This window comes from Oryctolagus cuniculus, chromosome 19, assembly GCF_964237555.1.
Source record: "Oryctolagus cuniculus chromosome 19, mOryCun1.1, whole genome shotgun sequence".
In the NCBI taxonomy this organism is placed as follows: Eukaryota; Metazoa; Chordata; class Mammalia; order Lagomorpha; family Leporidae; genus Oryctolagus; species Oryctolagus cuniculus.
Window position 1 is genome coordinate 27,371,107 of NC_091450.1, and position 16,117 is coordinate 27,387,223.

At 52.9% G+C, this 16,117-nt stretch overlaps 1 protein-coding gene across 1 annotated transcript in view; it reads right to left on the reverse strand.

Annotated features, from left to right (window-relative positions):
- PMM2 (phosphomannomutase 2) overlaps positions 1 to 16,117 on the reverse strand; it is a 26,210-nt gene continuing 10,093 nt past the window's right edge. The window contains exons 4-8 of the mRNA XM_002711745.5: positions 15,823 to 15,914; positions 11,913 to 12,012; positions 11,703 to 11,778; positions 10,360 to 10,475; positions 1 to 1,300 (exon numbers count right to left, since the gene is read on the reverse strand). Of these exons, the coding sequence (XP_002711791.1) occupies positions 1,202 to 1,300; positions 10,360 to 10,475; positions 11,703 to 11,778; positions 11,913 to 12,012; positions 15,823 to 15,914 (483 nt within the window). The 3' untranslated portion in view covers positions 1 to 1,201. The remainder of the gene's footprint in view (positions 1,301 to 10,359; positions 10,476 to 11,702; positions 11,779 to 11,912; positions 12,013 to 15,822; positions 15,915 to 16,117) is intronic.

Below are 16,117 nucleotides of genomic sequence, written 5' to 3' on the forward strand. Positions count from 1 at the left end.
TGAGAATCAACAAGGAACGTACTTTAATGTGCTGATTTTCATTCTGAAAGGCCATTACAGTATCACCTGAAAATTCACCGCGGTTTGAGGCCACTGGATGGCAACGCCCTGGGACTCACCCAGAGACACCAACCTGTGGGTGGGGAAGGGGCAGGGACCACAGCAGCCTCCTGCTGTCACCACCCCCATCTCAGGCCAAGCTTACCTGTGCTGATGGCGCCTGGTCCTGACCCAGGAGCTGGAGTGGTGAACCACTGCGCCCAGAGCGTCCGTGTTTCTAGAACCGTTCGCAGAAAGCACTCTCCCACTGCGCTCTGGTCAAGGCCTGTGGGCCTTTGTTTCACAGAGAACTTGGAGAGGGCATGGGGGACACAGGCCCGGCTGCGGCTTCCCCACCCCTCAGTCTGGGTGAGGGCCTGGGAGGGCCAGCTGAGGAGTGCGGCTCCTGTTCCTGTAACCATCCGGGCTGCACGGATCCCTGAGAAAGTAGCACTGAGTCCTGGCGCTGGGAGGCCTCGCTGGTCCGGGGGAAAGGGTGTCTGGCCGAAGGCTGATGTCTGGAAGCGAGTTCCTTTGCACTTGGCTCAGGGCCTGCCTCCAGGCAAAGGGCAGTATGGCCAGCACCAACCCTCCCGGGCTCTCAGTTCCCACGACCTCCCGTCTTGATGGCTACAGAAAACAGCCGCGGTGCAGTGAACAGAGCTGGCCCACCATCGCTCAGCCAGGCTGCGCTGAGGTCTGGGTCTCACACACAGGAAGTGGTTGGGAACAGAAAAGGTGCATCCAGTCATTTCGCTCATTCGCCCGCCCCCACGCTCCCTCGGGAGGGAACTCCGTTGCAGGAAGTGTTAAGACTGTGGTCACCCTTTCTTCCTCATCACCAAATCCCCCTTTCTGGGGTCTACACAGGGTCCTATTGGGTTTCCTGAGACTCAGGAGGGAGGGTCTTCCTGCATCATTCTAGAACCACGGCAGGTTCTAAATGATGGTGTAGTGGGACTCTGCACTTTAGGCGGGTCTCGGGCTGGGGTGAGGTGCAGCCTGCTGCGGGCTAGTTCTCTGGTCCATCCTCGACAGGCGTTCCTGGGCCGTGGAGGTGGCGCCAGGTCCCCTGCCGAGCGAGCACGACTGACAGCTGGAGGCGGGCCTGGTCACGGAGAGGGGGACTGCGGGGCTGTTGGCCAGGATGCCCTGCCCCGTGTTAGAAGAGCTCCTCGCAGACCCTGCGGGTGTCCTCGGGCGCCGTCACGGTGTAGCCCACGGTTCTCGGGTCTGTGAAGATCTCGTGGTCGTTGCCTCCCTGCAGAGACAAAAAGCACAGATGCAGGCTCCGCCTCCCCGGCTGCTGGGGGAGGAGCCGAGACGCCACCGGGCTGGGGCTGTTTCTTCGGTTACCTTTCTCTGAGTTCCTAGGAGAGGCACACGAGCAGTCATTAGTGAGGAGGGATTCATAACCTCCTCTTGAACTGCAATTTGGCTTGGAACACGTAATTACGCCTCTGAAAGGAGTCACGATGCTCTTGCGAGGCTGTCTAAGGCTTATTTTTCTATCAAGAAAGAAAAGCAAGCAGAGCCCCTGACAGAATTCTCACAGCCGTCAATTTGTCTTAGCTGTGCCCGAACCTTCCCCACAAGCCACGAGGGCAGGGCAGGCAGCTGGGAGCGCGTGGCCCACGAAGCCTTCTGTGGTGACCGTCAGGGCTGCGTCACTGCTGACAGCGACACAGGCACGGGTGATGGCCGCAGTGTGGCCACTGTGTGCAGGAACGGAGTTGAATGGCCAGGATTCTGACGACCTTCAATGGCCCAAGTCTCAGGTCTGAGCCACATGTAGGTGCATGTGTGTGGCTTGGGCTGGACACTGTCTGCCCCTGACTAGGGGTGTGACTACAGTGTGGATAGAACTCAGAACCTCACTGGAGGTCTGCAGTGAGAAGCTACGAGGATGCTGGGAAGAAGGCCTCTGGACAGCGAATCCCTTGGGTCAACCCTGTGCCTTCTGGGGCACTCACGCGCTACTTCGCCCAGTGTGCCTCCAGGGGCTTAGAGCACGGACCACCAGGCCTCAGCCAAGGACACACGGAGGCCTTGACGAGGCGGGTTTGTGCACGGGCCTGTGTCTGAAGAAGCCAAGCGCGCACTGGGTGGTGCCCGGCCAGCCTGTAGGCCTCCCGCTACGCTGTACTCGGGGCCACAGGGAAGCCCCTGCTCTCATAAAGCTAGGCACACGCAACTCAACACCTAGAAAAAGTCAAGTAGTCTGCGATGTGATGAAAATAAGGCAAAATGGATTTTCCTGACCAAGCACAGAACATGACGCCAATCAGGAGAAAAACTGTTGGTGCAGGGGAATCGGACACCAGTTCAGAGGACTGACACTGGAGACTGCCAGGGCCCTCACGCTGGCCGCAACAAGCCACCCCAAGCAACAGCTTCTCCAGCGGGAGACGGAGTCCGAGACTCGAGGAGGGGGCACTGCATGGAGTCCTGCCAGAGGCCGTGGACTGCGGCCACAGGCATCGACCCAGGAGCCTGCTGGGGCCAGCGCTGGCCTCACACTTTTCCTGGCCACTGTCTGTTCCGAAACACACACAAGTGAAAGCAGTTCTAGTAATTCTTAGGACTAAAAGAGGAAGTCGCATGCCTCTCAGGAATGGCCCGGGGAGTAAAAACCACAGAGACGCTGACAGTCTGGCACCCCCAGAAGTGCCACGCGTGGCTCTGTCACGTTCAGCACCTTGGCACTCACTCACTGAGGAGGAAGCCCACGCATTCAGGCAACAGCACCAGCACTGTTCGTGGATCTGGAACCTAGAGACACAGAGCACACAGACCCAGAAGGAAGCCCCGGAAGCCCAGCTCTGGACAGACAGCTCAAGCACTTTGTCAGGCAGAATTCAAGGGCAAGGGGACCCAGGGTGACCCGAAGGGAGGGAGGGGACAGGCCACAGATGATTCAGGAAGGAAGCAGGCCAGGGTCAGGCCACGGGGGCCTCGAAGACTTGGGATTTCATTGGAAGGCTGCGAGCCGAGACCTGATGGGATTCGCCCCGCAAAGGGTGGAGAGGAGGAGGTACAGGGGGAGGCGGAGAGCGCTGTTAGGAGGCTGTAGGCCATTACCCGGGGAGAGCAAGCTCTGAAGCAAAATGGGTTTACCTGGGTCCCCTGAGAGCTGCCGAGCCTCCCCTTCCCCAGAGAGAATGTCGCAGACAGCTGCCTGATTGTGGCAAGGAGGCAGCTGGGGTCCCAGGGAGAGCCTGCTTCACTTGACACTTGATGAGGCAGGGCCAGCAAGGCGTAAACGTCCCCTTCCCCAGGCTGGGTGGGCTTCCCAGCTCTGCTGGCCCTCAGAGGCCCTGCAAGGCTCCCAGGGGCATCAGCATCACCACCACCACCCACCTCAGGTCTTGCTCTCCCTCCCACCAACAGACCCGTTTCCCTCTTTCTGACTCAGAGTGTGGGTGCGGGGGTGCAGCCAAGCTCACTCGCCCAAGAAGGTACAAGGTCAAGAGAAGCAGAACCCCAACACTGCTCATGAGTTTAGCAAGGCTGCAGGAAGTGAAACTGCAATCATTGGATCTGCATATGCAGATTCCAGTTGGAAGGCTCGGAGGGGACCTGGCCAATCCGAAGGAGAGGCCCCAGCTCAGTGCAATCAGCTTCCAAATATGGAATCTCTGGGAGGCCGAAGGACGGGGCTGACAGGCATCCCCAGGCCAAGTCTGCACGTGCTGCCGTCGAGGTGCCATGTGGCAGTGATTATCCCTGCTGTGGGAGGGCAGTCGAGAGCACCCACAGCGGCTGGCGTGTCCTGCCTGAAGGAGCACCCAGGCCGCAGGACTTGGCGGGACAGGAGCAGGCAGCTGTGGGCAGCCCCTCACCGTGGCACAGGTGGACGCCCATTCCAGCTCAGCCTGGGGAGCATCTCCATCTCCAGGGGCCAGTGAGCCAAGGGCCTGCCCGCCAAGTGTCCAGAGCAGCAGCCCTCTCTGGCTGCAGGGTCAGAGAGGAGCCTGAAAATGCTCCAGGGCCATGTTTTGAGAGCGATTAGAAGACCAATGTACCTTGATCAGGTGAGCACTATGGCTTAGAATCCAGAGGAAAACGAGTATGGGGATGGAGCACGGGCCAGCCATCAGGCTGGTGGCCCTGGGGTGACCCTCAGATCTGGTGGCAGCTCGGACTGCAGCCTCTCTGTCCTGCCCAGGCCTTGGCACAGGAGCACCTCCAGGAGATGCGGACTCCGCCCTGGGGCTGACGCCGATGCCTCCCTGAACAAAAGCTGCAGACGATGCCTGTTTATGGGAGAATGGTTCTGAGGTTCTCAGGGCGGATGGGGCCATCCACTCGTGTTCAGGAGGCAGGCGGGCCAGCAGGGACCTGGGGAACACCCCTGGTGCACGGCTTCTAGGCACAGTACGCCGCCTTCCAGTGGGCCAACAACTGCCAATCTGGTTCAACCTCCTCAATCAGTTCAGAAGGCAGACTGTGGAGAGTGGCGATTCGCCCAAGGGCCCTCTGGGAGCACAGGATTTGCCTCATCACGTGAACTTAAGCCTGCCATCAGCAACACAGGACGACCTGATTCTCAAATGGTTTAGCCCCAGAAATGAGCATTACTCAGGTCTGTGCAGACGGCCCGTTCCGTGGCTTGCTGGCCCTCGGGAGTCCTGAGGATGCCGTGTTACCAGGAATGGTGAGTCCAGAATCGTGCCCGAAGCCTCACCAGGAGCTCCGGGCCAGGACACAGCTCACTACTTCCAGCACGTGAGAAGGTGCTCCCTGGCCAGGGCAGCCGCGCTCTGGGACAATCTCATCAACAGATGGGCCTTCTAATAACTTCCTCATACAGTGAGCAGAGGCTCTGCCTTCCTGCAGCCTGAACCCTGGGTTACCAACTCTCCTCCTCGGACCTCACTTCACTCACACGGCTCCTTTAGAGGAGGAACTGTGCTCCCAGGGGCCGAGCGGGGTCACCTGGGTCTCCCACTGCCTCCTGACACCTGCCCATCACACCTGTTTCAACCTGGCCTTAAAGGAAGACCGTCCTCTTCAGCACCTCTGCAGTGTAAAACGTTGCACAATCAACCAGGAGAGGAAGGCTCTAGGCTGGGGGATGTGGGAGGGCGACAAGGGGCGGGGCTTTGGTGGCACTCCCCTGGCTGGCTGGCTGAGGCCCCACCTTCCTGGAGCACTTCCTCTGTGGGAGGGAGGACCCTGCCTGCCCTGTGGGCTGCCTACCTGCTAGGACTGCAGGAAACGTACAGGCTAAATGGCCTGCTCAGGGTCTGACACGGAGGACATGCCTGAGAAGTTGTTTCCTCCCTTTTCTGTTTGACATTTTAAACATTTCTCTCTTGGCCTTGCAGATAAAACTTGGGGATAAACATTTGGCACAGGAGTTGAGCTGCACCTTGGCACCCTTGCACCCCGTCAGAATGCCTGGGTTCAAGCCCAGCTCCACTCCCAACCCCAGCTTCCTGCAGATGTGCGCCCCGGGAGGCAGCAGGTGTTGACTAAAATGCATGGGTCCCCGTCACCCACATGGGAGACCCAGACTGCTCCAGGATCCTGGGTTCCTCCTGGCCCAGCTCAGACAGTTGCAGGCATTTGGGGGAATGAATCAGCAGATGAAAGATCTGTCTCTGACGTCCAAGTAAATGAAATCAATACTAAAAACTCTCAACACTTATTTTTCAATAGCACATTCTCACGGTTCAAAAAAAAAAAGACCCCTGTCTTAGTGACGTCTCCATCCTGGTCCCCACCCTACAGGTGACCGCGGCAAGGTTTTTGTTATTTCTTTGCAGACTCCTTTTATGCATTAGCAAAGCTAACAGGGAGATTATGCCTCCTACTTAGAAACAGAGCACCTTGCTTGTACTGTTCTGCACTTGGCGCAAGTCCCAGAGGTGGGTCCACAGCTGTTTCCGTAGCGCTGAGCTATCTCCCTCGTGGACGAGCCAGCACGGACACGGCCAGTCTCCTCCTGCGGAGTGGCAGGGTGCTCCCGACCCTGCCCCTGCCATACGCGTCATTTCACACATGCTCAAGCACTGGCTAAATTACCAGAAGTGGAAGTGGTGAGTCAACATACGTGAGCTGCTCATGCTCATGCGCTGCTGGCATGTTTTCATGTTCATTCTGCCTTAGGCCCAGATGCGGCTGACGAATGCATCACAAAGCCGCTCTCCTGCCTGGGATCTGAGCGTGCAGGTGACTCGGCTGGCACAGCCCCTGTGCAGCCATGCAGGCCTGGGTGTGTCCTTCAGTGCCCCCCCACCCCCCTCCCCGCAGTGCACTAGGGCACTCTGGGGCAGGCCTGGGCTTCCAACAGGAACAGAGCCAAGTTCTAAGGAACCTAGGTCGTTGTGCCTGTTGGGAAGTGGGGCTGACGGAGTTTCTGGGACTGCCAAGTATTTCGAAAAGCAAGGGCCAACACCTTCTTCCTTCACCCTGCTCCAGGTTGCTCACAACAGAGGGCAGCTTTTATGTCACCCCAGATCCTGCCAGTGGGAGGCTGTGCTGCTGGGGATCAGAGGCTGATGGGCAGCTTCTCAGCCTCGGACCGGCCAGAGGAAGGGCTTTTACTGACAGCTGTTGGCTCAGGTGCTGTTTTTCTAGAGCTGGCAAAAACAGCAGCTTCAATACAAAACAAAGAAAACTGGTTTCTAAACATCTGCCATCCAATAATAATAGTTGACAACCAGTATTTGGGCTGCTCTGTGTGTGAAGTTTTGAGAACTGATAATGTTGGTTAAACGCTTAGATGGCTGGACAGTTAATCCCCTTTCCAGGACACCAAGGGTCAAAGGATCAGAGACGAGAACAAAGAACCACCCTAGAGTGCTCACCACAGCATTCGGCATAGTAGCACAAACCCCTTACCAGCCCAAGGTGCCTTTGCCAGGGGAATGGGCAACTGTGCCTAAATGAGAGAATATTACACAGCCATTGAAAATCTATTTGCAAAGATATTCACTAATATGGGGAAAATAAAGTGTTAGGACAAAAACTAAATATAAAATGCCATGCAGAGATCCCACGGCCGGGATCACCTACAGCGAAGGAAAAGGCAGGGATGGGGCGGGCAGCTGATGCACTGCCATCACAGTGACTTCCCTTTCTTCAGACCATTTTTTTTTTTTTTTTTTAGAATTTATTTGAAAGGCAGAGAGAGAGAGAGAGACTGACAAAGATCTTCCAACTGCTACTTGTCTGCTCCCCAGATGTCAACAACAGCTGGGAGCCAGGAATTCAATGCAGGTCTCCCACGTGGGTGGCAGGACCCGAGTACTTGAGCCATTCATTATCTGCTCCTTCCCAGGGTGTGCATTAGCAGGGAGCTGAAATCAGAAGCCGAGCTAAAACTTGAACCAGGCACCCAGTGTGGGATGTGGTGTCCCAGTTGTATCTTAACTACTAGGCCAAATGTTTAAACATTGTTAAACAGAACAGAAAACCCTCTAATTTCCAAATGCAAAGTCATTTTCTGATTATGCAAGAGCTGCATTCCATTCTGCAAAGTTCCAGCTGAGGCTTCTAGACTCCACACAGCAAGACCGTCAACAGTACAGGACAATCTGTTGTGTGTCCTGATGCTCGCTTCTCCGTCTGTCATACATGGCTCTGAGCTGGAAGGACTGAAGCAGCTTCTAGGCACCCCTGAGATCCTGGGTGTAACTTCATTCCTTTTTTTCTCCTTAAAGTCGGACAGTGTGGCCGGCACCATGGTGCAGCTGGCTAAGCTGCTGCTTTCGATGATGATCTCACGTGGGCGCTTGTTCACGTCCCAGCTGCTCCACTTCAGATCCAGATCCCTGCTACTGCGCCCAAGAGAGCAGCAGAGGATGGCTCAACTCCTTGGGCCCCTGCACTCACGTGGGAGACCCAGAAGCCGCTTCTGGCTCCTAGCTTTGGTATAGCCCAGCCCCGGCTATTACAGCCATTTAGGGAATGAAACAGCAGATGGATGATCTCTCTCTCTCTCCTTCTCTCTAATTCTGCCTTTCAAGTAAATTAAATAAAATCTTAAAAAAAAAAAACAAAAAAAGGGTGAACACTACACTTCCTTCAGTGAATTCTCCCACTCACTGGGAGACAACGGTGAGAGGACGCACTGATTTCTCCTGGAGGTTCTGATTTCGATTATTTGGGAACCACCCTTAAGTGGGACTGCTGGGTCATACGGTGGTTATGCAGGTTCCCCATGTAAGAGCCCCACAGTGTGGAAGGGCTCCCTGGTCTCCACACCCCTGCCAGCACTATCTTTTTTTTTTTTTTTTTTGATAGCACTCACCCTAGCAGGTATGAGGGATATCTCAATGTAATTTTAATTTTCCTCATCAGCGATGTTAATTAAGCCTTTTTTCATATACTTGTTGGCCACTTGTATGTCTTCACTGTTTACTGAAGCCCAGGGCTCATCTTTCAGTCACAGTATTTGCTTTAGACACAAGGCGTACAACACCTTCTCCCGTCACGTGGACTGCCTTTTCACTTGTGGGCTGCTGCCTGTGCTGTGCCTAGCTTCTGAGTCTGACGTAGTCCCCCTTCTCCACTTGGCCTGAGTCTGTGCTTCTGGTTCATACCCGAGAAACCACGGCTAAGATCAGTGTCAAGAAGCTGGTTGCCTAGGTCTTCTTCCAGAAGTTTAATACTTGCAGGTCTTATGCGTAAGTCTTGGATTCATGAGTACAGAGTCAGTGGAAGGAAATCAGGATCTCACTGAGAAACGCGCATGCTCCTATTCACTGCCACATTACACACAACGCCCTGCATATGGAAGTAACCCACAGGTGTACTGACAGATAAGTGGATAAAGAAAATGTGTATTCACACAGTCGATTATTACGGAGCCTGACTTTAAAAAAGGGAAAAAGAAGGAAACCCTGCTTGCAACCACACGGTGGAACCTGCAGGACACTCTGTGAGGTGAGCCAGTTACGGAGAGAGACACTGCCTGACTCCACTCGTATGAGACAGCTAAAACTGCCAAGCTCACAGAAGCAGAGAGCAGACGGTGGTTACCGGGGCAGGGGAGATGGGGAAAGGGAACCACAGTGGGTATGCAGTGTCAGTTACAGAAGATGAGCAGGCTCCAGTGTGCTGGACAACACAGTGCCCATGGTCAATGAGATTTACGTGGTCCATGTACAATTCTAAGAAGCTACAACTCATGTCAAGTTCTTGTTCTTACAACAAAGCAAAATTTAAAAAATCCAAAACTCCCCTCAAAAACAAAGAGGTATAAAGATATCCAAACTCACCAAACTGCATACATTAAATGTATACATCATTTGTTTTATCACCTAAAGCAAGACATGGGCTTATCCTCTCCTGGAGCCCCCTCAGGCCAGAAGACTGGTGGGGCACCTGGCTGAAGGCAGGTCCATCGTGGGCAGATCTCAGCAGAGCAGCAAAGGGGACAGGGGGACGCGAAACTGCACATGCAGTGTTTGTGATGGACCCCTGCTGCAGGCTGCCCATAAAGCCTGAAACAGGACTCCAGGCGGCCACAAAACCAATGCCCTGGGCAGCACGTGAGGGAGAAGCATCGCACAGAGGACAGAGGGGTCTGAAGAAGACGCCCTGGGGACGTGGAGCCCAAGGGGGGCCTGTGGGGCTGTGAACTGGTGCAGAGCCCCACCCCACCCTCGATGGCACCGATGCTAGCCCAGACTGCTGGGGTCCAGCTGTCCAGGAGGAGCCTCAGGGTGGCCCTGGGGAAATTTCTTCTGTATTTCCCCTTCTGCCCTGCCCTTTAACACGAGACTGAGACTGGGGATTTCTGACCTTGTCCTCCTCCCCGACCAGGGACTGCTCCTAGCAGAGACGGAGGGGGAGAGAGAGGAGACAGACAGAGTGCCAGAGTGTGAGTGTGTCTGTGGCTCAGGACTGACCCAGGGTCCTGAGACTCCTGGTCCTGCCACCATTTAAGATTCCTAGGGCTCAGCTTACCACAAATGCCTCCAGGGGGAAAATGCAGCGGGAAAATAAAGTAAAACCAGCAAGAGTTCGAAAGCCAGAGAGGGTCCAACCACAGTACCGGTGTTCTGGAAGGCACTTTTTAAAATCTTTATTAATAGGAAGAGGACACATTTCATAGATACAATTCTAGGATAACTAGACTGGAAGGTACTTTCAGAAAGTAAGATCCTTGCCACTAACGTGGAAGGGGGTATCTGAGCTTGGAGACGGGGGGACCCGATCACACCCTCCCTAGGACCAAGGCCATCATTCAGCTGGAACTGGGCCAGGGGTACAGTGTGGGTGAGGGGAAAGACAGCCCATTTGTCAATGTCCCCCGCCTTGGAGCCCAAATCCAACAATGAAACAGCAGACACTTTTCATACTTACTGGCATGGTTTTGTCTCCAAAGAAATAGATGGTCTTAAAACCGTCATTTTCCACATGTCTCAGGCAATACCTCTTATCCCATCCATCAGGAAAGACATCAAAGCTGATCTGGCCCCCTGTCGGGTTGGGAGGAGACACATAAAAGCTAAAGGTGAAAAACAGGCTAATGGCAGTCACTGAGAACATGTCACAGTCACAATGTACTCTTTGTCAGCAACTGGAATGCCAAGGTCGATATTTCATAGCCAAGTTCATTACTTATACTACTTTAGGGAAAGGTTCTAGAAATTAATTTTAGCTTTACGCCTTTTTCCAACATTATTTCACCTGGGTCTGAAAATGAGACACAGAACGCCAACCCTGAATAAGAAATGTCTTAGCATTTAGGTGCTCCGTCAAGCCAATGTGTTCACAGGGAGCATGCTTACGGGAGCCCCACAACAGCTACATTCAGCTGCTCCGCGTCCCACTTTCACACTCCCTAGTGGGAAATGCTGGACGCAGGCTGCATCCTGTCCATCTTGCAGGAAACAGGAAAATCACATTGAAGCTGATCTACAGGCAGCTTTCATGGAAAACAAAAGCCTTTGCAAATCTTGTCAGAAAGAGGTCCATCTTACAGTTCAGGGATGCTTAAAATCCACCCAGTCATCTATTATACACAATTCCTTTGCAAATCCAGTCTTCCTACAAGCCACGTGTTACAGCTAGGAACACGAGAGGGCCGTAAGCCAGGTCTCATCGGCAGTGAGAGGGGAAAGCAGTGTGCTTACAGTGTTTCACAGGCAGTCTACCAACAGACAAGCCCGAGACTCCAGACACCAGCAACGCCGACACGTGGTTTGGCAAGGCAGGCAGAAGCTTTGTGAACTTGAACGAGTTTCTTCTCCTTTCTGGCCCTTGACTTCTTGGTTCAAAAGCAACTGCCTCCCAAGCTTCCTTGCTGTTCAAACATTCTACAATTCCAAAACAGACTCAGCCTAACTCATCTCTGCCTTGTGAAGTGAGTGTGTCTCTTCCGCGCCGCGGTGTGAGGACGCGTTCTTACTCTTCTTTCATCATAACACGTTCCTCTTCATACCGAGAGAAGTGCAGGCAGGAACCGTCGTGCTGGGGAAGGAGCCAGAACCAAACCCAACAGTCGGAAGCCATCTCCTGACCGGGCAAGTCCTGCTGTGGCTGATTATGCAGAAAATCAGCGGCTGGTTTTCCTCCACAGGGTGGACGCTCGGTTCACCTTCGTGCCCATCTTGACACAGGGCACAGTCTGGTTTCAACAGCTCACCAGCCCACAAGCTCCTGGCCAATGGGTACCAACGTTTGGACATTTGTATATACGATACCTATGGAAAACGTGAGGCCTTTTCCTGCAAACTCTTTCCGCAGATCTGCTACAAATTTTTGTCTTATGTTTTCTTTCTGAGAAAAACAAAAAGACACCAATTGTCTATTGTACTGAAGTTTAGCAAGCACACTTTAAATACTGGCCACAAGGCTATACATCTTATTTTTATAAACCAAGCCATTCACCAGGATGTTTCAGAAAGACTCACTTTGTCAAGTTCATAGAATTCAATGCGTTCCTCCTGGCTGCAGCTCCTTCCAATAGGGGACACGTTCAGCATCCCATTTCGGAATTCAATGAAGGTGCCCCTGGAGAGGAAAGGGGAGAAAGGTTCCCTGAAATACACTATTGATTTGGGAAGCTTTCCAGATGGACAGTCTGAAAACTGGGCAGTTTTGAAAAGCACAGGCCGGCATGATCAGTGTTTCTCAGAGCTGAGTTGTGCAACACACCACATGGGACTACTGAACCTTGAAATGTGGCCAATCTAAACTGAGATTAGATTTGAAAGTAAAAAGCAGCAATGTGACCAGTATTAATAACATTTTATAGCGGGGCTGGCATTATGGCACAGCCAGATAAGCCACTGTCTACTATACCAGCATCCCAAATGAGCACAGGTTTGAGCTTCAGCCCTGGCTGCCCCACTTCCGGTCCAGCTCCTTGCTAATGTGTCTGGGAAAGCAGCAGAGGATGGCCCAAATACTTGGGCCCCTGCCACCATGTGGGAGACCCATGTGGAACTGTGGGCTCCTGGCATCAGCCTGGCCCAGCCCCGGCTGTTGCAGTTACTGGGGGAGTGAACCAGTGGACTGCAGATCTCCCTCTAACTCTTTTAAATAAATAAATAATATCTTGGGGCTGGTGCTGTAGCACAGGTTAATCCTCCGCCTGTGGTGCTGGCATCCCATATGGGCGCCGGTTCTAGTCCCAGCTGATCCTCTTCCCATCCAGCTCTCTGCTGTGGCCTGGGATAGCAGTAGAGGATGGCCCAGGTGCTTGGGCCCCTGCAGCCATGTGGGAGACCCGGAGGAAGCTCCCGGCTCCTGGCTCCGGATCGACACAGCTCTTGCCGTTGTGGCCATTTGGGGAGTGAGCCAGTGAACGGAAGACCTTTCTGTCTCTCCCTCTCACTGTCTGTAACTCTACCTCTCAAATAAATAAAATACTTCTTAAAAAAATAAAATAAAATAATATCTTAGAGACAGTTTAAAAGATCATTTTCAATACATGCAGAGGTAGGGAACCTTCTTTTCTGCCAAGGGGCCACTTGGATACTCATCATTTGCAGGCCCTACAAAACCAGCCTGCTACAGATTCACTGAATTTCGAGTCCCACCTGTGGTTATCTTGGCAGGGACCAAAAAAAAAAAAAAAAAAAAAAGGCCTTATACAGCTTGCAGGACAAATGTTCCGCACCCCTGGGTTACATAAAATATGTTATTAAATTAGTTTTACCTGTTTCACATTACATTTCTGTTGGACAGTACTGCTGTTAGGCAGAGAATTTTAGGGTTAGTGAAGACTCAGTGTTTCCCTGAGGAGTTGGAACACACACGTCCTAGACATTTACTTTGCCAGTGAGCTCTGGGACATAGCATTTTACCAAGCAAAGCCACAGAGGAAAGGGTCGTCCTAAAGCCTCAGTAACAGCCAAAGAAACGCCACTTATCCAGTGGCAGACTGCTCCTGTTTGGTTTGGTCACAGAAAAAGAGAACAGCTTGACCCTGTGTTAGATATTTCAAATGGAGATGATGAAACATTGTTTTTCCCACCATGTCTCAGTCTCTCAAAACAGCCTTTTTTTTTTTTTTTTTTTAAGATTTATTTGTTTATTTGAAAGTCAGAGTTACACAGATAGAGCAGGAGAGGGAGAGGGAGAGGGAGAGGGAGAGGGAGAGGGAGAGGGAGAGGGAGAGGGAGAGGGAGAGGGAGAGAGAGAGAGGTCTTTCATCTGCTGGTTCACCCCCCAACTGGCTGCAACAGCCAGAGCTGTGCCGACCCAAAGCCAGTAGCCAAGAGCTTCTCCCGGGTCTCTCAAGTGTGTGCAGGGGTCCAAGGCCTTGGGCCTTTTACTATTTTCCCAGGCCATAGCAGAGAGCTGGATCAGTGCTCATTTGTGATGCCAGCACTGGAGGCAGTGGTTTTACCCCCTACGCCAGAGTGCCGGCCCCTCAAAATAGCTTCTTAAAAACTCAGAGGGGTCAGTGTTGTGGCGCAGTGTGTTAAAGGTCCGACTTGCAGCACTAGCATCTGATATGGGCGCCAGTTCGACTCTCGGCTGCTCCATTTCCAATCCAGATCTCTGCTAATGCACCTGGGAAAGCAGTGGAAGATGGTCCAAGTCTTCGGACCTCTGTACCCATATGCGGGAAACCCGAAAAAAGCTCCTGGACCCTGGCTTCGGCCTGGCCTAGCCCTGGTCATTGTGGTCATTAGGGGAGTGAACCAGCGGACGGAAGATCTCTGTCTCTACCTATCTTTCAAATAAATAAATAAATAAATCTTTAAAAATAAAGAAAAATAAATAAATAAATAAAAACAAGGATGAGGCAGCTTGTCAGGCATGCCCTTCCTCCCTGAAGACGTGAAGTCTGACTGCACCGGCCCAACCCCCACGGCACACACGGGCAGCACCGACACCACCTGCGGACAAATGCTGCTCACCGCAGTCTCCGTGCCGCTTCCTGCACTCACCAGGCATCTGTACTATTCTGAACGGCAGCTCCGCACTGTGTCTCCCTCACTGGGTGGTAAGCTCCCTGAGGACAGGACTGAGCCTTGCCCTTTTGAACGTTTTTTATTCTCACTTAATGCTTAACCCCAAGACAAGGCAGAGCTGAGCCGGGATGTATGTACATTTTAACTTCACTGTGGAGAATGTCTAGCAGAGATAGACAGAACAGGGTAAAGACCCCCACATGCTCACTGCCCAGGGCACGTCATGCACACTCCCTCCTGAGGACAAGGAGGCTCCTGCGCTCTGGCTGGAGAGCCAAGCAGAGGCCCCGCTGTTAGGGTTCTGCTGGGCTGAGGCAGCCCTGAAATTCAACTGCCATTTGGAAAGTGGTACAGGATAAATGTTGCAAAGTGGGAAGAGAGAAATATTTCAAAGAAATCAGCTGTGATCTCCCCACCAAGAAACAGTCACTGCTGGCATACAGGTCTGTATCCTAGTTTGTTTTTTTTTTTAATGTACGCTATTATTTTCAAAATAGAATTTGATGATGGTAGCCATCCAGAGCAGGAGGAAGGTTCCCAAACCAAATGTCTACAGAGGTCAGAAAATGGGAAAATGGGAGAGGGGCCGGCACTGTGGCGTAGGCAGTAAAGCCACTGCCTGCAGTGCTGGCATTCCATACGGGCGTTGGTTCGAGTCCTGGCTGCTCTCTTCTATGGCCTGGGAGAGCAGTAGAAAATGGCCCAAGTTTTTGGGCCCCTGCATCCTCATGGGAGACCTGGAAGAAGCTCTTGGTTCCTAGCACTGGGTCGGCACAGCTCCAGCAGTTGTGGCCAATTGGGGAGTGAACCAGCAGATGAAAGACCTCTCTCTCTCTCTGCCTCTCCTTCTCTGTGTAACTCTGACTTTCAAATAAATAAATAAATCTTAAAAAGAAAAAAAAAAAAAAGGAAAGGGGAGAACTGGACTGTGAAAGACTGGAACAAATGCAGGCGTGTGGGATGGGGTAAGGGCAGAGGCGGCAGTGCAGCCAACGGCTGCCCCACGGGAATGAGGGCCCACAGTGGTCCCACACAGGCGGCAGGGACCAAGCTACCCGAGCTACCACCTGCTGCCTAGCAGGGAGCGCACGAGCAGACACCGGAACGGGAAGCCAGCACTCAGCACCGCAGTAAGGGACACACGCTGCATTTACATGCTGCTTCAGTCACGTCCTCTCCCCGACAGCTTGGAGACAGGGCTGCACTGGCTGTACACGTTTCCACCATGTGGACACACCAGTTCATATACTGTCGGCTCTCAGACCATTTCCAGCTATTCCTACACTTGATCTTACCAAAAGGCTGAGAAGCGACTTTTCCACTTAATCGTTACTAAGTGCTGGGCTTCAGACTTAAAGGAGCACGAGCGGAGCCTCTTTGCTAAAAGGAAACCCACCTCTTCTTTGGGAGTTTAATTTTCGCGATGTAGCTCAGGCAGTAGTTGATTAAATCCTGGATCAGCGCCTCCCCGAGGTGGCCTTGAATACTCTAGGGAAAGAAAACACTGGAGTTACTTGGGTTAGCAGGAGAGGGCCACAGCAGGCTCAGGCCGCAGCCACCACTGCAGGATGTCACCACGCTGACGCAGCGGCGTCCGTGCCGCGCCCCACTGCCTTTTCAATGCTTTTCCATTTTTCTCCGGTTGAAAACATTCAGCACACCAGAAAAGCTCTAGTCAAAAGCTTTTTATG